General features: G+C 38.0%; 1 protein-coding gene across 1 annotated transcript in view; it reads left to right on the forward strand.

The window, feature by feature from the left end:
* The first annotated feature begins 5,194 nt into the window (after window positions 1-5,194).
* Window positions 5,195-20,000, forward strand: part of pdgfc (platelet derived growth factor c) — a 56,514-nt gene continuing 41,708 nt past the window's right edge. Inside the window, exon 1 of the mRNA XM_079249533.1 lies at window positions 5,195-5,725. Coding sequence (XP_079105659.1) covers window positions 5,614-5,725 — 112 coding nt within the window. The 5' untranslated portion in view covers window positions 5,195-5,613. The remainder of the gene's footprint in view (window positions 5,726-20,000) is intronic.

A 20,000-nucleotide genomic window follows, 5' to 3' on the forward strand; every position in this document is an offset into this window, starting at 1 on the left:
GTCGCATTGTTGATGATTTCACACAACACTTAATGATGGTGTGATTAGTTCTTTTTAGAAATAGAGTCAGTAGTGGAAGTGCAGCACTGGCAGCACAGAGGATTAGAAACAGGTTCAGTATTGATAAAGTTGTGTAAATATTGATCATTTTAACATCTGGTCATAAACTTGTCCTCCACAGAACAATGTCTTTGAGACTGTACCTTAATAGTTCTTGGGTTAGCCCCACAAGGTCTTTCTTTGGCCCTACTGTTCTCTTTTTACATGCTTCCTCATGGTCAGTTTATAATGTTGTTCAATAATTTTCTTATGAGTTGAAATCTAAGTTGATTTTGATATTTCCTTATAAAGTCAAATAATACTTAAACTTCTTACATGTTTTATATGTTCTGGTCTGAATTAAATATATTTTTTATGAAATATATTTTTGGAATTAGGGCTGTACTTTTTATTTAGTTTTCTAACATTCCCATTTCTTTGCATTGCTCAGATTTGCAAATGTCTTCCTTTTAAAAAGAACATGTGCATCAGTTCAGTTGCAGTCACTACATTTTTTTCACATGATGGTAAAATATCCACAGAAATATTTGTGTAATATTTCATTCACTTGATGAAAACTTATGAAAAAAAAACGGTAAAAGAGTGTAATCTTTTGTTCTCATGTTGCAAATAAAATCCCTAACCAAACACAACCAAACACATTTCCCCCAAAACTTGAGCTACACCTCATTCATCATGTCATGTCAAACAGCGCTGATGACCTTTCCACATTAATCCCAATAGAAACTGACACGGTATTCCCATTTGCATACACAAATTAATCAGCTCCATATGCATAGAGATTAAGGATTTATGTAACAGGTCATTGTTCTGCTGTTTCATTAAAGAGGCAAGCAGCCAAATAGAAAGAATCTTTATGTTGTTTGGAAAAATGTTCTCTGGATGACTTTAAACCATGGATGTGACACACAGTACCGTGCTGATCCAGGAACATGTCTGACTGGATTGATATAACCCGTTGTGTTATAAGATCGGGCATGGATCCATTGTTCTGCTTCTACAGACACATTGCTGAACATCTTTTCTCACTATGTGCTGCTTAATAAGATGTTTGTTTTTATTTCAAAAGAGTTGGAAAGCTCTTTCACCAAACCACTTATGACAAGACAAATTGCTTGGAAGAGAAAGAAACAGTGATCATCTGAATTTCAGAGTAAATGACACTATGAAAAGCTGTAAATCAAGGATTATGATAAAACAAAGAACAGCAAGATATGTAGAATTTGCAAAACTGCTTTATTTCTTGCTTTATATGTTTTACTGGTTATGCTGTTTCTGGTATGACGTCTAGTTATTTCAAGTGTAATGCATGTATACATGTGAGAGGTCCTCCAGTTTTTTCATTCAGTTTTTGTTTGTTCAATTTAAAGTTAATGCACAAGTATGCTTTCTCCTTATTACGGTATAGTTCTATGATAAAGAGCTGGGTGGTGATTTAATCATTTAGATCCAACATAACATAGTGTACACATGTGTAGTATTATGTAAAAGTGACTCTTTACTATCATAACCAGTTATAACTACTTGATTTGGACAATAATGACTAGTTAAGCTAATTTAACTCCATCTCACAACTGAAATGGACCCACTGTGTAAAGTGCTGCAGTTTCCTGCTAAAGACTGAGTAAAGTAGGGCTACACAATATTGAAGCAAAACGTACATTGGGATATTTTGTTACTCGGCGATACATATTGCTGTATGAAAAAATACAGGAATTTTTAATAGGTGACTTGAATGCCACTTTAAGTTATGCTGCACTTCGACCATCTTGTTGACAATTAACCTGCAGTGATCTTACCTCTTTTTGTGGATGTTACAATTATAGTTTTGGTCTATATTTGACTTTTTTAAAAACTGCTCTTTTACTGTTTGGTTTTATTGTGTTAGGTCCTTAGCAAATGTTTCGTTCAATCGAGCATCATTTATGACTGCCCACACCGGAGCAGTTGTAAACAAAAATAAATAGACTCCCCATCCGCATCTGCAGGTCAAGATGCACAGATGGACAAATGAACATTTTTGAGTTCATTAACAGGTCCTGCATTGCAGGATCTGGGATATGACGATAGCCCACACGTTCACTGTGTTGACGATGTTCAAACGATTTATTGTGCAGCTCCAATGAAAAGGCAAAACATCATGCCTGCATTTCCTGTGAAAACATGAAGATGCACATTTCATATTCTGATTTTTCTACAATGCATAGGAGCAGGGGCTCTACTCTGAGCCCCTCCATGATGACCGAGCTCCTCACCCTATCTCTAAGGGAGAGCCCGGCCACCCTGCAGAGGAAACTCATTTCAGCCGCCTGTATATGAAAATATGAAATTAAAAAAAGGTTTTTTTTTTGTTTTTTTTTTTGTTTTGTTTTTTATTTCAATATTCTATAAGATGAAGGCCTTTTAAAATCTGGAGTATAAGTGATTTCACTGCAGTATACTGCATAATACATCATATTAATGTGAACACGTGGATAGTTACCATACCAGGAAAAGGTTAAACATAGAGAATCCTGAATTTCCAGGCTGAATAATAAATTACTTAAAGGTTATTGCCTTTGTGAAACCCTCTAGTTTTACTTTGCAGAAGCCGTGAGCCCTCAGCTGTGAATGGCAAGAGCAAACCAGGCAGTGAAAAACAACTGTCTAGAGCCGCCTTTACGATGGCAATGATGAGTGTTTTTGGAGATAGAAATCAAATATGCTTGAAGATGAAGACTTCAGCCCCTTGCATGACCCTAAATGTGATAAGCGGATCAGACAATGGATGAATGGTTCCATCAGAAGACAGCTGGAGAGTATTTGATCCAGGAAATATTTTGAATCACAGGATGAAATATGCTTCCCAGACCGGAATGAAAACAACTTTTGTTTTGATCAGAACAATTTCAACAGCTGAGTGGCATAAGTGAGGCGAAGGGCAACGGGATGCCTGTAGGCCTTAAGGGCACCACCAGGGGGCTCTGGTTTCAAAGCCAAGTGCAGTCAGGGGCAATTGATTACCATGAGACAACACTTCCCAAATCTCAGTCATGAAAAGAGAATCAGGATCCCACTAATGTAATGGTGTGATAATAAACTTATAGGTAAAGCACTGTAAGAGCATGATTACTCACCTAACCATTGGATCATTGTTTTACCCAGAAATGCCCTGGATTTGATATTTGTCTTTTTTACTAAACAAAACTGCTTTGTTGCAGAGAATATGACAGCTGTGTTGTTTCATTTACAGGCGAATCGGTGGAGAGCATTTGCTTGTCTGACAGTATATGTCCTGGCATTTATCAATGAGCTGATGGCTGTGAATTCTCCCTCGAACATATTTCTATCTCCAGAGAGTTCAGTGGACACAGAGAGCCCTCCTCCAGGCTGGCATGTCTATGCATGTAAGCTGTGACCCAAGCTGTTTACTTTGTTACTAATTTCCTCTTTTCATTTTATTTCCTTGTATCAAAGCCTCCACGTTTCACAAGACCACCGTGGAAGTGGCGATCAAATGTGGACGAGACAAAATACCCAGCGTTTTGCAGACAAAACCTCATGGGGAGAATGAGTGTGTGTACATGTGCGTGTGTGCGAGATAAAAAGAGAGGGATTCCACAATGTGAAGTGCTGACATCTGCTGCAGACCCTTGCAGAGCTGGAATGTGATACTCTCCTTTACACAAAGGGCCTTGGCCCTTGCAGCAAGCACATGAAGACCTCTATATGCCCCTCTCCACGGGGGCAGTGCAATTATGAAATGACTGAATCAATGCCCCAAGCTTCTTTCCTCAACCATTAACTTTGATTAAAACCAATAAAATCTCCCTTCATACCTTAATGCTGCAGCGGTGCTTGCTCCACACTCTCTTCGAGGTGGTGGCAGTTCCTAAGCTATGTGAGACTGGGGGTAAATTGCTCCAGCATTGCATCATGTGTCTGGCTCAATGGGTTCAATATGTCTCCAGCTCTGCTTTGATTGTTGTGTCTGTGCTGCAGCAGACTTAACCATACAGCAGGGGAATGAACTGGTGGATTTAGCCAACAATAGGATGGGAGGAACCACATAAAACACAGTTGATGAGGTACTACACTGTGCTGGGGAGAAAAGGAAATTAGGAACAGGAGGGAGGTTTCTTGCAAGTGATGTCTATGCTTTGATTTGACAAATTGAGAAGCCCTTAAACATTTCCTTCCACAGATAGATCTGGGCAGAATGCACACAGCATGACAAAGAGTTTTGTTTTAGGTGGGCATTTATATTACAATTCTCTACAGGGACAGATGAATAAGTCTTTTTAACAATCAACCCAGATTTAAGTTTGATTCAGCATTTGTTTTTGTGGAAAGTTTCACTTTTAATCATGAACCCCTGATGTGACTTTGTACCCTGGACTCTTTAACCATGTATACGTTATGAAGTTGAATGGACTTGGGTGCATTTGGCTGAAAATGTAACTGGGCCACAAATCCTGGAACCAGACCTGATGAGAAGAGGGAGAAAAGGATATTCATGAACATTGGCAGAGAAGGATTAACTGTGATACACACAGAGGCAGTGAAAACACAAAGCTGTTTCTTTAAAAATAAATAAATAAAAAGAAAAGAAAGAAAGAAAGAAGTACATAAAAAATAAATAAATAAAGTTATTTATTTATTTATTGCATTAATATAAGTCATTATTAATAGTGTGGTAGGCATTTTCAAAGTTATTTTAAGAATAAGTTGGTATTAACCCTGTTCCCTTAAAAACTGAGCTGATTATAGATGTTAAAAAGTTTCCATCCAACGCGAAGCGATTCCAACAGTGGAAACAAAACTAAACTGTATAACACATCATTATATCAGACAGCAACGGAATGGTTAACATCCTGGGAGTTTCCTCTGCTGGGAAGTTGTGCTTTATGTATAGCACCTGTTGTGCCGTCAGTTGCCAGTCTCCAAAAAGCCAACCCCGTCCTCGCTGCGATATTTTATCCAAGTCTCCAAGTTAAGATTCCAGACTCCGCCAGACAACAGAACTCGTCTCGCTGTTGTGGATGGTTTTCTGGGTACAGACTATATCAGGTTGCTGGACTCCCTTGCTGTCTCCGTGTGTGAGCTTTTCCTCTAATGCGTAAAAGATCTGCTGGGATTTACGTGACGGAGAGAAGAACGAGCCGTGGCCGCGCATTTGAGCCAACATGCTTAAACTAACTCAAGATCTCGTACCGTAGATAATATGCGTGCATATGGACGACTTTCCAGCTGAAGCCAGAATTGTAACAGCTCAAAGCCAAACTTTTCTCAACTCAAGTTTCCTACTTTTCAGAGAACCAACAGGTGCGCACTTCCACCGCACAGAAGAGGCAGGTTTGAGCGATCAAGAGCGAATTTCTTCCCATTCACCGAGTTAAAGTTTCACTTTCTGCCGGAGGGACTCATGATTAAGATTATGTGGATTTTACTCAGCCTCTGTCCTCTACAAATGTGTCCAAAACAGTACTGGTGTCCTGTAAACGACGCGCGCGTGTGGTGATACAAACCATCCAGTCTACAGCGCTTTGTGATCGCCAACTACCACTCATCCAAATGATCCTTCCATTAATACTCCTCCTTGCATCGCTTCTCCAACAATATGGCACCGAGGCTGAATCGAGTCATGTCACCAAATTTCATCTCCCAAGTGTAAAGGAGCAAAACGGTGAGTTTACGCTGAGTTTTGTGTCATTCAAGCCAAGTTGGCAATTACTCACCCCAGATTACAAAAGGCTCCTTCTTTCTGGATTTAGACTCACTCTTTTAAAAGTGCACATGTGGGATTGCATGAATGGTTGCGTTTCAGTGAGTTCAGAGAGCATTATCCGAGAGGAAGTGCAAAATTACCTTTTGCTTTTAAAGTATAACCGTGTAGGCATGTTTAAGGGGGAAACCCTCCTGAAATTCCACGTCCCCTGGGAGAAGTTTTCCCTGTGATCATAAAAAAAAAGGCTCCATTCATTCAGCAGTAGTAGCTCCCGGCCATGTAATTTACTCACCTTCTGAACTGACTTCACTGAAATTCATCAATTCAGAAATGTACCTTTTCAGCGTAATGTATGGAGTCACGTTGGTGACATATGTATCTGAAGTGGGGGGTTGGTAAATAATTACCCTGCAATGATTTTTGTCTTCATGGATAATTTAACAGCTAGGATCTTTGTTACTGTGGGAAGAGGGAGTGCACACATCACACTGGGTATCTTTTAGAACATTAAAAAATAGCAAAGACCATAAACTCTTCTGAATTCTCTCATTCTGCATGCACCAGCTAACTAAAACTGTTTTATACAGTTCTACAAAGACTCCTTATATAGATAGTTTTGGTTGAAATGAGCTTTATTTCTTCAATTGACTTTGGTCAACATGTTTGTCACTTTATGTGCCTATCACTTGACCAGCAAATCTTGTGCTAGAAAATGGAATTTCACTACCAGCCAACCCTATAAAGAACATTTTTAATGGTTTGTGTGTCTAAGGAACTTAATAATGATGATGCTTTCTTTGATGATAAATTAAGTGCAATAAATGACTCAGTTTAACAAAGTATAATTTTGGCAGCACTGAACCACAGCATAAGAAGACAAAGATGCCTCTTACTTTCGCTAACCATTTGTGCCTTTATGCTGCACATGCTGCACTGGTCAAACTATTTATTTCTCAGATTTCTATAACTACTAGGTTTGACTAGAACTTTTGTGAAGACATGCATAGCTGACTTTACTACAGTAACAGTCGGGGCTGGGAAATCGGAGCCTCCCGTTGGGAACTCCAGGTTTAATCAGGACAACTGAGAAAGGAAAACAGTAGAGAAGATGGAGGGGGCAAAGGATGAAAAGTGGTGAGCTAGGAGGTAGGGAGGTGAGGAAAAGACGTTAAACTGTCAAAGAACTCCTGAAAGCTGTGGTCACATGTTAGTTGAGGGCAAAGCCGGCCAGGTCTTCTTCTGTGACCTTTGACTGAAGAGACTGAGTGTTCAGTGTACTGCTGCGCTTGACTGCTGATGCTCTGTGAGACAATGTGATATCGATCTGATGACTGGGAGAGAGCCAGATCTGTCTGGCTTTTATAGTAGTAGTAGTTGCTTGGTGAGTTACGGTCCCCAGTCGTATTAAACTTGGCAAGTGGCTGCTGATGACTCCATAAGATATCACATGGGACCATCTCCCTTTGAGACTGTGTGCTGTGCACATAAATATCAGTCACTACAGGTTGTTTTCATAAAAGTAAGAAATGAGTGGACATGAATTCTCATATTTTAATTTTTTGTACTGTGATCATCAGAGATATAAACTTTATTTTTTTTGTCACCCAATCCAATCTATGGTATTGCATATGTGGCATGTGTTCAGCATATGGCTAATGTTTCATGATTATTAGAAAAAAGTGTCTTAAATGAGATTCCTAGTTGTACTAAACTGCAACATAAAATGGAAATAGAATTGAGATTGACTATCTACTCTGACTCTCATTACACCCTTTGGTTAAATGCTTATTTATTATGGAAGAAAAAAAATTCTTTTGGCTGTCAATTGAACAAGCATAAAACTAAACCAATTATTTTAGAAACTAATTTTTATACTTCAAATTTCTCATTATGTTTCCAGCCTATTTGTGCTCTCATGTCATAGAATACTGGTATGTTGTCAGACCTACTTAGATTAGCAAACATATATCAGGGTAGGCTTTAATCATACTATTGCAAGGTACAAACATTGAAGCTATTTGTTCCTGCATCATTAGCCAATCTTCCCGATTGACATCATGAATTAGTGCTTAAATAAACAATCATTTGATAAACCTAAACTACTAGTTTTGGTGCTTAACAACCTAGTTTAATTGACATATCCAAACTAGGAAGTTGTGTTGGCTAAACTTAACCAAGTTGTTGTGATGCCTAAATCTGGCCAAAAAGCAGGGGGAATTAAAAGTCAGGAGATGTGCATATCAGTGAAGCAGCCATACAATAGTTGTCTCAGTCCTGCTTGGATCAGTTTTCTGAACAGTTCACAATGTTCTCTGAAAAATTATTAAACAACAATCATTTCAATATACAGTTGTCCAGACCTTTTAGTATTGCAGTAATTTCACTCTGCAATGCAGGCAGTCCTAATGATAATGTTACACTAGTGATGTCCTCCATTAATGGTTGGTGCACTGCTTGAGTGTTCATGATGGATCTGTTGGAGGGTCCCAGTAATGGTCCAGAAAAATTTCCATAATAGTTATTATACAGTGATGGTTGTAATCAGACAGTTGTTTGAATGAAGCAAGTGATGTCATGAAAGTGACAGCGTATTACCATAATCATCACCATGACCTACTACTTCTCTGGAAATGTCCCTTACCTCACCGTACCTCCACCCACTGTTATGAGAAGGCTGCCATTGCATTTGCTGTTGATGTCTTCATTAGCCTCTTTCCCACTGTAGGAACCATTTGACGTTCCTGTAACCTTTTCAGTTCTTTGGCGCATTCGGACAGATCGGAACTTAGGGACCATGCCCCTGAGTTCCTATAACCATTTCAGCGCCTACTCAACTTCCGGGTCTTTCCTTAGTTCTGTAGGAACGCATCTGACGAAGCAGGCTGACGTAGGTGATAGCTACGCCCTCGCGCTGAGCGCCGCTACTTAATTTCCGCATCGTCAGACCCCGCCAGTTTTAAAAACCACTGTTTACAGAAGCATGGAGAACGCAGCTGATAAGTGGACGGACGACGAAGTCAGAGCCCTGCTGGCCGTTTTTTCAGCCGAGGAAATCCAGAGGGGGTTCGAAAGCACACAAAGAACACGATGGCCTTGTCGCTCTCCATTTTTGCTCCTTTGTGGTGTTTTCCTCTTCGCGGTTTGTTTTGTTGCTGAGTGGCGCTAAAATAACACGTCACTGTCGCAGATGGTTGCGTCAGATCGGTAGCGATCGGGTCTCCGACTCATGTCCGAATGCAAAGTGACACGGTTCTCTGGCGAAGGACAGTTCTTAGAACGCTATTAGTTCTCAGAACGCAGTTCTTAGAACGTCTCTGTCCGAATGACACTGTTGTTTCAGGGTTTTATAAGTAAAGGACAGACTGTGCACATCCGAAACACCACCAGCTTTGACAAAATGTCTAGTTTGAGAATATGCCTGATTATGACTTCATCCAAAAACACAGTTGTGGCTTTAGTTAAATTGTCAACATCATTGTTCTACTCTTGCTTTCTTTTTGTTTTTTGTCTTATTTTCTTTTACCATAATCTAAACCTTTCTTTTGTTATTTTAGCATGAACTGTTGGTCTGTGGTAGTTGTTTACCATCAGTATTTCTTGTGGTCTGGGCTGCAAAAAACCAAACTGATGCAACTTTTTTTTTATCTGCTAGCAACATGATACATACTGTATATCATTAAAAATTGGTTGGCATGGACCAAACTAAGTAATGTTTGCTTAGAGTTACAGCAGAAAGGGAACTCAGCTGGGGATATGTCTTTCCATGCTTGACATCTTTCATACAAACAGATTTGATAACTTGCACTTGTTAGCACACCTATCATCTCTCACCTCTCTCATAATGATATAATGATTGCACATAGCACGCCTTTAGATAGCCTCCTCCCTTTTAGCTAACCACAGCTAGCATGTTTAAGTCAGTCACCATGGAGAGATAGGCTCTGCAACCTAACATTGGAACTATTTGTTATGACTTCACTCCAAAAGTAATGAATTTAGGGGTTTGCTCAAAAATTGGCAGGGAAAATGCTGTTCTTTCAAAACATTGTTTGGAACACGTCCCTAATGAATATGCAAACCTACGCCTTAGCTCCAGTGTTAAAGGCCTCATCTGTTTAAGTTTATCTTTTTAGTCTAGAATATACAGTATAGCACCAGAAAATGTGATGCAGGGAACATTCTTCTTTTTTATTCCTTTAGGCATTTACAGATGCAAATCAGCAGCACATGTTGAGTTACAATGGATTCCCAGCACTTTTGATGGTGGTAGAAAACAGGATAAAGTCAATAAATATTGTCAAAGAGAATAGACTTTTATACAAAATTACACATCGCCCTGTTTCCATGCTCATTACTTAACGGCCTGTATATACTTGCCTCATTATATTGTGGTGTTTTGTTTTTTTTTAATACCAAAGTAATCACATTGCCATCTAATGTAAGGCAGTGATGTTCTGGCAGAGGAGACAGCATTGCATATTCAGCTGAAGTTGCATATTAGTTCCTAAATCGCTCAGGTTATCTCAAGAGCTGCCTCTTCATATCACCTCCCTGGTTCACATGGTTTCTCTTCTTTTTCCTCGACAAGGCCATGGCTTTATCCAAAACTAGCCCACCCATCAGCAAAGTCCCAGATTTCATCAACAAAATTCAGCTGTAGATATTTGTAGAAAATGAGGATTACCTGTTATATTCCCACATAGCACCGCTGGAGGAAGGCATGCACCCCAGTAGACCTGCCAATGATCACAGAAGCTGATGTTCCGCTAAAGATTATGAGATTAGGGGGAGGACTAGGGTTAAAAAGGTCATAGGCCTATGGGGAACATGTGCAATGTACCACGTATACATACTTTCGAGGACAGAGTTTGCATTGTGCATTCATTAGATTATGATGTAGACAAATAAGACATTTGCAGTGGGGATTTAAACAAACAGGAAAGAGGCTGGGTGGTCTTATTAGGAATCATGACTATTTCAGCTGTAATGGAAAGTACGTTAACCGGTCATAAGGCTCGCCTGTCAAATCCTATTCATCTTCATTTGACTGACAAGATGACTGACAACTAAAATGCTGAAGTGTTTCTCCCTCTAAGTTAAAACTTAAGAAAAGTAAACTATATAACTCCAAGGTAACATTTTGATGAGAACAATGTATTGAATAAGAGTTTGAACTTCTGATGATTGTATATTTAGGCATCGATCTGAGACAAGTCATGGAATCAGCCTTATGAAGTTCCCCATGAATAGCATGCCACGTTAAGTCACATGATATTACTCCACTTTTTGGTTATGTGGGTCATTTTATGTAATGTATTCCGATACCTCAACCTATTTTAGTAGACCTGCCAATGATCACAGATTTATGGTGGCTGGGAAGTGCAAAAGAAAAAAAGAAAAAAATTGAAATACACATTTCAAACTTCAAAAACAAAATTACATTCTGAAAACCAATTCACAATATAAAAAACAAATTTCACTTTCAAAAACCAAGTTTAAATAAAAAAAAAAACCCAAATTTAAATAAAAAGAACAAATTTGCTTTTTAGGAAACATACAGACTTAAAAAACAAATTTATATTTTAAGAAACATTTTTACATTTTTAGGTAACAAATATACATTTCAGAAAAAACAAACAAAAAAAAAAAAAAAAAAAAATTCCTATTTGAGGAAACAAATTTATATTTCAGGAAACACTTGTAAAGAAGCCGAGACAATCTATAATTGGTAGAACACTTTTACAAATCCGAAATAAATTAACAAAAGGCAGCTCTGCACTGAAAGAGAGGGACTTAAATACAAGAAGTGGCACGGTGGTGACAGAAGGGTGATTCAAAAGCAATGTAATGACACGAAAAATTTATTTTAAACACTGCCAATTAAATATCTTACTAAAGTGTTGGGCTTCTTTTAGGCAAGCTCCCTAGTGGCTTGGCATTGATCTTCCAAGTCTCTGCTGAGAAAGTGAACACAATTCTTTTAAAAAACTTTCTTTCATTCCATATTTTCATTTTTTACTTTTGGAGATCTCTGTCATCTGCCACCGGATTTATCAATTCCAAATTTTTTCATAGGTGGCCAATTGTGTTGAGATCCAGTGATGGAGGAAACCACAACATATGATTCACATCATTTCCATATTAATCAAATCTCCACATGACCCCTGGTGCCTTACGGATGGGGCCACTGTAATCCAAGCAGAGGAAACTCTACTCACACTCAGAAATGTTTCATCATTGGATAAAGCACCTTTACACTGATTTGTGGTGATCTCTCTTTCTCCCTCTCTAAGTAGACAAATGGAGCCAAACCATGTCAGCCAAATGACCCCCCACGGCATACCAGAGCCCCTGGAATCCCCTCACTGTAGGGGTCAGGGGTTCAGGGTTTTCCTTTAATTTGTCACCCGTCTGTAGATATTCTACATTATAGGAACCAGATGCATTCCACAGTTCAAATGAACCCCCTTTTCAGCTATGACTTGATTATAGATATGGTCAGAAGTTTGCCGAGGACTTAACTGTCTTTATGACGCTACAAGTTTCCTAAATTTGCATCTTCCTTTGTTAATATTTTACATTCTCTGTACCAAACACAGTCAGCATAAAATACTGTTGGCCATGCCACAAACAGCATTTTATCCTCAAACCACCAAATCATTTAACTTCTGATAGAAATACTCTCTTACAAATGTGTTATGTCACTGTGCCACTTTGTCAACTCAGATTACACTGTTCAGAATACAACATTAAAAACCTTTTGTTTCCCTTCTCAGCCAACTGTTGAAAAATTTATCCTGCCAAGACCAAACATGGTGATTTATATAGGGTTAAGGCTTTTCTGCCAGCAGCTACAAATGTAGCCAGATGGCATTCACATTTCCTCTGTTATTTTAAGTGGTTTCCTCCATAGTGCCTAACTCTATGTTTCAATTTAAAGTTACAATATGGCTCTTAAACCAGCAAAGGAAAACTAGCTTGGTTTGGCATCTCCACTCATTCTCTAACACAGGTCAGATGTTTCCCAAACCTGCTTCCCTGGGTAAGCTTGTTTCCTTTAAAAGATTTTTACTTTGATGCTGAAATAAATGAATGCAGCACTATGTGCTACTGTGGTGTGCAGTTCTATAATAGCCTGTATGCTTTGTTGAACTGAAACCATCAAAGAGAATGAATGGTTTAGATGCTCAATAAACTTAATATGAAACCAAGAGGGCAGCAAGTATAACTGTTGTGAAAACAGTTATACTTGCTTACTTCCAGTTTTAGGACGGGGTGTATTTTCTTAGTGAAGACATGTAAACAATCAGTTAATGTCAGTGCAAAAATAACAGTAAATTATTCTAAAATATTTTTACTGGTGATTTTTTTAAAATGTAAAATACTGATAACAGGCAGGTCCAAATATGCTGGCAGGCAAAGATTTTTCCCATCAAACTCTCCCTCCAGAATGGGGAACCCAGGTTTACCTTCTCAGCACTATTTTAACACAGAGTGCTGTATTTGGCAAGCAAAGCGTGCCACTGCCTGCCTGCTCTTTGTCATTTCAGGCAGCCACTCCACTGTCTGTCACAAAACAAGGGAGTTTTCAAGGGATCTGGGTCAGAGGTGTAACCCGTAATATAGAGCATAATCTCCACAGACAACAGGCTGTATCAGTGTTTGGCAAGTTGTGCAGTCCTGAAGGAGACTTTGAGCATGGAATAATGGAAACAACAATGATGAAGTGGTCATAATTTGGTCTCCAAAAAGCAAAATTTTGGGGCTCTAGAGGGCTTTATTGAACAGTGTCTGGAAAGTAGTCAGAGAGACAGAGAGGGATGAGATGCAGCAAGAGCTCTGGGCTGGAATTCAAATTTAGGCTTACTTTGTTGAGGTGCCAGTTAATGAACAAAGCAGTGATAACAACGCCCATGCCTTCACAGTTTAGCTCAGGTGACACATTAACAAATTTAGTTATCCAGTGGAAAGATTTAGATTTATTCCAAGTAAATTTTCAGGTAACTTGAATAGGGGGTCTGCTGTAACCCCTATTAGGATCAAGTCCCTCAATCGCATTCCAAGTCTAGTGCATAAATTCATATTTGTTGCTTTCAATATTTACCATACTTACTCTGGTTTTCCTCTCTGTTCTTCTAAAACATCCTCCATATATGAGACTTTGTCAGCAGCATGCTAAAATTCACTAAAATTGCAAAGGAATGAGCTGTATAGTCCGGAAATCTGGTTGGGGTGAAATTGTAGAATATTTTTGAGCTGTCTTTCTTCTCCTCCCTTTTTGCTCATGCAGCCTTACACAGAAGATAAACTTCATGACCAGTCCACTCAATAGCAAAAACCAAATCTGTGAGAAACAATAAATGATAAAAATATAACAAAATAAAAATCAACAAAAGCTAGATTTAAAATAAAAGATTGGTTTTCAGCTGGTTATTAAAAGAGAACACAGATGCCACAGATCTCGGACATCTGAGTGGGAACCACTTTAGCAAAGGCTCTGTCTGTCTAGCAGACTATTAGGGAAGAAAAACCAAGCAAGCCCAAGTAAAAGCAAAGAAATCAAAAGTTTTGTTTCAGTCAATCTGGAGCTTGTGAGTGGCACTTTAAAAACAAGATTTTCTTAACATTTAAAGCTTGGATGGAGCTAAATGAAAAAATAATGAAAAAGTTTTTCTTCAAACGTGGCAGCATTTTAACTTCAAAGCTGGAAGTAGCTGCTAACTAGCTACTGCTGCACTTGTTTTGGCCAAGTTTTTCTAAGTGTTAGTGAAAAAAAACAGATTAATGTCAATGAATTAACGGATCAGATTTTTATTAATAAAACATATTAGTTGTCTGTCCTGTTCCAAGTTTTCATGTGCCCTGTGTTTTAAGGATTCATTACCCTGCTTCCATCTGCTGCAGTTAAAGCTAGGTTAGGTAATGTTGGGGAGCTAGCAAGATTTGAAAGTAGCACCCTGTCTTGGCTCCCCCCCTTCTGGTTTTGCTCCTTGCATGATCCAAGGCTTTTTTCTTACCTCCGCCAAGGAAGTTTTTTTTTTTTTTTTTTTTTTTAAATTAATTTTTAATTACATTTTCGCAAGTTGTTCGAAATGTGAAAATGAGAACAGGATTAATTATGGTGGTAATCTGGATCACTGTTTGGATCCAGGAATGTTTTAAAGGCCGTGGCGGAGGTTTGCACTCTCCGAATGCTTTTCTCGTTCACAGCTTTTTCCAATAAACGATTTTCTCTTTCTTAACTGTTTAGTGGGAGGAGGCAAATAAACCGAGCTAGGTCGGAAAATCCTTCTTGCCTTCTTTTCGGCCGTGAAGAAGCTTACGAAATATAAAAAATGAACAACTTCAAATCGGCCCGAACGTTATGATTAGTCAGAGTTTTTACAGTTTTACAGTAAACTGAGGGGTCTTGAAAATGTACAGACTGCTATCAGGAAGATGAACCCAGAGGTGTATAAAATGAAAGTAGAAGTAAAAATAAACTAGAATTCCTGCCATGTTTTTGGATCTACTGATGCATTTAGAACAGGTGTTTTCACTAACAGGCTCGTCTACCTGCAGTGGAGCTGAGCTGATTACATTCACCTAGCTTAGTGACTGGTTGGAAAAAGCTGCTGGATAGGACTTTGACTTTCTACTTCTACTTTTTACACCACTGTGAACCACTTCATCTAGAGTGAAAAAAAAATGTCTGAGCAAGATTACCTACCCCAGCTTTAAAGAAGTCTATTTTGCAAAGTCGTATTACTTTCCAAATAAAAATTGTCAGCATGCTGCACCATCAGCTTGTCTTCAGCTTTCCAATAGTTCCTGGTAACTGCTTTTTGTAACAGTTTCCAAATTCATGCAGTTTGTGAAAATCATTATACCATGAGTGTCTTTCACAACCAAAATCCATGAAGAAACCATTTCTGTCATGCTTAATTTCCGTTCTTTCATTTCCTCTTATCTGTGGTATGCAATTACCCAAATCATAAAACAATGTTTCTGCCTTGGAGGAATGACTTTATGAATGTTATCAGCAGACTGAGCCGAGCGCCCCAAGTAGCTACAACATAACTAGCTGGCACACAGCAAAGCAGCAACATTTGAAATAAGCTGAGTAGACTAAAAAAAAGATTGAGCCGAGAGAGGTACCAGCATTGCCTGAAGGGTGGAGCGTGTCGGCCTGGAGTCAAAATTACTTCTCAGAGCAAATACCTATTGTTCACTGTGGCATCATCTGCTTAGATACCTTCATTTCTTCTCACTGTATTGTCTCGTGCTTTTCTAAGAGTATATATCGGGATTATAGGTGGAAGAAAAAAAATTCTAAGAAAGCAAACAACTCTCATTGCTTTTCATTTCTCGTATTATCTGAAAAAGATAAAGGTTACAAAATGTAGCTTCAGACAAACATGCCATTGTAATTCTTTGAAAAGAATCAAAGTGTTCTAATTCATTTGAAGAAATGAACATGTTAAACCAGTTGTTTTGCAAATGTTAAACCAGTGAATACACCTTATATGCTACTTTAAAACCTGTGTTTGATAGATTTTTTCTTGCCCACCTAACCAAACCAAACAGGCTATAGTTAAATAATGCATCAGTGATAAGTGATATTTTTTATGGTAACAATTCTTTCCATTAATATGTCACAATTGGATATCAAAACAGATTTAGTATTATATCTCATTTATTAGCCTCTATACATGAATTCTGTATATGTCCATATATACATGAATTATTTATATATATATATATATATATATATATATATATATATATATATATATATATTATAATAGTTATGTACGTATAATTGTTTGTCACACAGTGGTTCAGAAGAAGTTCAAAAAGATTGTTTGATCTTTACCTGCTGGCATGATTCCTTACTGTTCTTGTTGCAACAAATCTGACTGTTCTTATGTAAAACATAAGCTTCATTGATAAAATATTTGGATCAACTTAAAACCATCAGTGTTTTAAACCTGCCCAGCATTGCTCTGTCTTTACACAAAGCTTACTTGTCCTGTAAGCACTGGTTTTCTTATAGAAACCAGAATTCCACATAGACTCACTCTTGGCAGAGAGTTAAGTTGACTTTGATTACTGTCTGGTGGGCATGCCTGCATTACTTGGCAAATGTCATCACCTCTTAACAGAGAAGGATCCTGTAATGGTTCCGCTCCTCAGTTCATTGACTTCATGGGAATCACCTTGCATTTGACTGACACGTAGCTGAACCTAGAATAAATACAGCTCACTACTGTATCTATTTCGGTGGATTAGGTCTTGAATGTACATTACATTATTAAATAATGTGTTTGGAGCAGGAAAGAAACAAACCATTGACTGAAGTCTGATTTATGAATAACCATTAAATTCCTCTGAATAACCACATGCTCTAAACTAATAATCAACACACTGCTTATAGCTGGTAATGAAGCAATGTTTAACAGTCTACCTTCTGGACATTTATACTCCATGAATCATTCTCAGTTATATCTGAATTAGATTCATTTAATTGCATCCACATTATTTACAATCCTATAAACAGACTAAGGCACTTCAAGTTAAAGCAATGCTTTCAAAACTTGTGTAGTAAACAGCTGTAATCAAAGTCAATGTCATACAAAGTGGAGTATACAGAAATAAATCAATCATATCAATAGGGTTTGATTTGAGATGTCTTTGCTTTGAAATAATTTCAAATCTGTAAAGACTTCTGTATGTCATTAGTTCATACCCCTAAATCCAGCACCGTCAGCCATGTGAACTGAGAATGACATCTATTTCATGGAATTTATTTTTTTATTCTGCTTGCTTTTTGGCAGCGTTGGAAAGAAATTGGGGCTGTGGCTAAATCACAGTCTATGTAGAAGGCAACTGGCATCTTCATGGACATCTTTGTCATCTTCCCATGTGCAGTTCCTCTCATAACCACAAGAGGCAACTTAGTCTTTAACATCTTTAAAGGTTGTTATTGTCTGGATGAAAAGAAATGAACAATATAGTAAATTTTTCAAAGGAAGACAGCATTTCTTTTGTTAATTTAAGCTATCTTTCTTTTTGTTTTTTATTTGTTGTTTTATTTCATAATTATATAGTCATACATACTACAGAAGCATGAGGCCTCTTAAGATTGTTTCCCTCTTTTTTTTTTATACATATGTGTGTGTGTATGCCTTTTTTAAATATTCTTTTACTGAAATTTTCCACTTAAAGAAATGCATTCATATCATTTGATTGAGAGTTATTAAGTCTGACAGGTCAGCCTTTACATATTTTACACCATAGCACAAAGAAACTCAGCTGTGTCATTTTACTAAGTCATGTTTTGTCCTTAGTATGGTTTGAAGTGTCCATCATGTGTGAAATGGAGCCACAAGGTTCATCTGATGCAGCAGAGACATTTCATGGTTATCAGGAGCCATCATTAAGCAGGCTAATTTTAGAAAGCAGCCGTGAAAGTTAGTGATGTGTAAACAGCCTCATACAGTTTCAAGTAGACACACACAGAGCAGAGCAGAGCCAGGCAGAATCAGTTTGAGGGGTATGAGCAGTAAATATAAAAATGAAGGAGATCTGTGTGTTTGTATTAAGCTCAGTTTAAGGAACTTACTGCACCTCAAAATATAGATTTAGAAATGTAAAACTACATTTCATATTCTATAGTTATGAAATACATTTGTGGTGGTCTTGCTCCAATGTGTTCCCAATCCGATCCTTAAACACTGAACATTTTAAGGGGTTTTCCAGGTCAAATGTTACCATATTTCTTTCTAGCTTGTGCTGTTTTTCACTTGTGGAGTTTAAAATCTGTTACCCTTGTCTGTAACTTGATATTGGTTTCGTAGATTGCTACAGAGTGACTGCACCTTTCTGCATTTGTAAGTTAAAAGCTCATCAGGAAGTGTTGCATCTTCGTTTTGTGTCAGTTTTTCTGTGTCTGACACAATTCTGACCAGCAGAAAAAGTTCGAAGACCAATAAGCTGCAATGTACCAGTATATCCCCTCAAGCAGCTTTTGCTTGATTTATCATTGGTCTTGATTCTGAAATAAAGTAAATTACAATATAAATATTTATGTAGACAAATGAAATAAATTTGATGCTTACACTATGTACTGCACATCAGTGATACTACTGGACTAGTTAACTAGCTGAAAGTCATTAATGCAGAGCTAAACTGATGTGCTGTCAGCTACATCTCAACAGAATCATCTTTATTCTCCATGTGTCACCCAAGTGGCACATAATGAAGGCGCTACGTCTCTGAAATATTTAACCTATGAAGTTTATGTGGGCACATTTTTCTTGCTTTCAGATCTCATTACCTGAAATGCCTACAATACGAGCTCACAAGTCCTGCATGCCAATGGAAATCAAATCACCTCTGTGTCTTCTTTATGTGCCATTGGAGAAGAGTGAGAAAAAACCAGAAGCTATTAAATAGAGATGTGACATATCCCAGCTCTAATGCATTTAGGGTCGCAAATAAAAAACACACCTGTCGCAGTAATCATCGGCACTGCGACTTCTCATACTGGCTGGACTATGTCACCTAGCACATGCTGAGATGTGATATACGATGCTACGCCAGTGGCATACATAGTCAGTAACCCAATAACACACACTATTTTGAGAATGTATGGCTTTTCCCAAAGCACAAATAGGTTTTTGGTGTATGCTGGATATGCTCTGCCAGAGCTTGCTTACACTTAGATCCCCTTGAGAGGGTATCCATTTCTTTAGCCTAACAGAAATGAAAATGCACGTTTGGTCTTACGGCTGACCAGAATGATTTTTACCAATTGTGTGCATGTATCCGTGTGGGTGTTTGCACATAAAGCAAGATATTCAACTATCTTCATTTAAAAAGAATAACAATTGTATCACTGTTTAACTTGCAGTAAAGGGGGGGGCCATCACATGTTCCTGGAAGTATCTGTTTCCTTACACAACTTGATTGATTTTTCAATTTAAGACCTGGAAGTTTATATTTAATGTGACTTAAATTCACTAAACGTATTCAGAAAACAGAAAGCCTTTTAGAGAAAATGTGCTGTAGCTTCCAGCTTTTCTAGCCTCTGTCTTTTTTTCCCTTTAACATTATAGTAAATAAAAGTTTGTTGTGTTAACATGTAACATTTTTGGCTTATGCATCACAGTTAGATGTTATACACTGGATACGGTTTGGAAGAGCTTAAAATAATCTGACACTTTGTAGCTGCTAAATGAGCTGCTGTTCT

The sequence above is a fragment of the Telmatherina bonti genome (assembly GCF_933228915.1).
Source record: "Telmatherina bonti genome assembly, chromosome: 12".
Lineage (NCBI taxonomy): Eukaryota > Metazoa > Chordata > Actinopteri > Atheriniformes > Telmatherinidae > Telmatherina > Telmatherina bonti.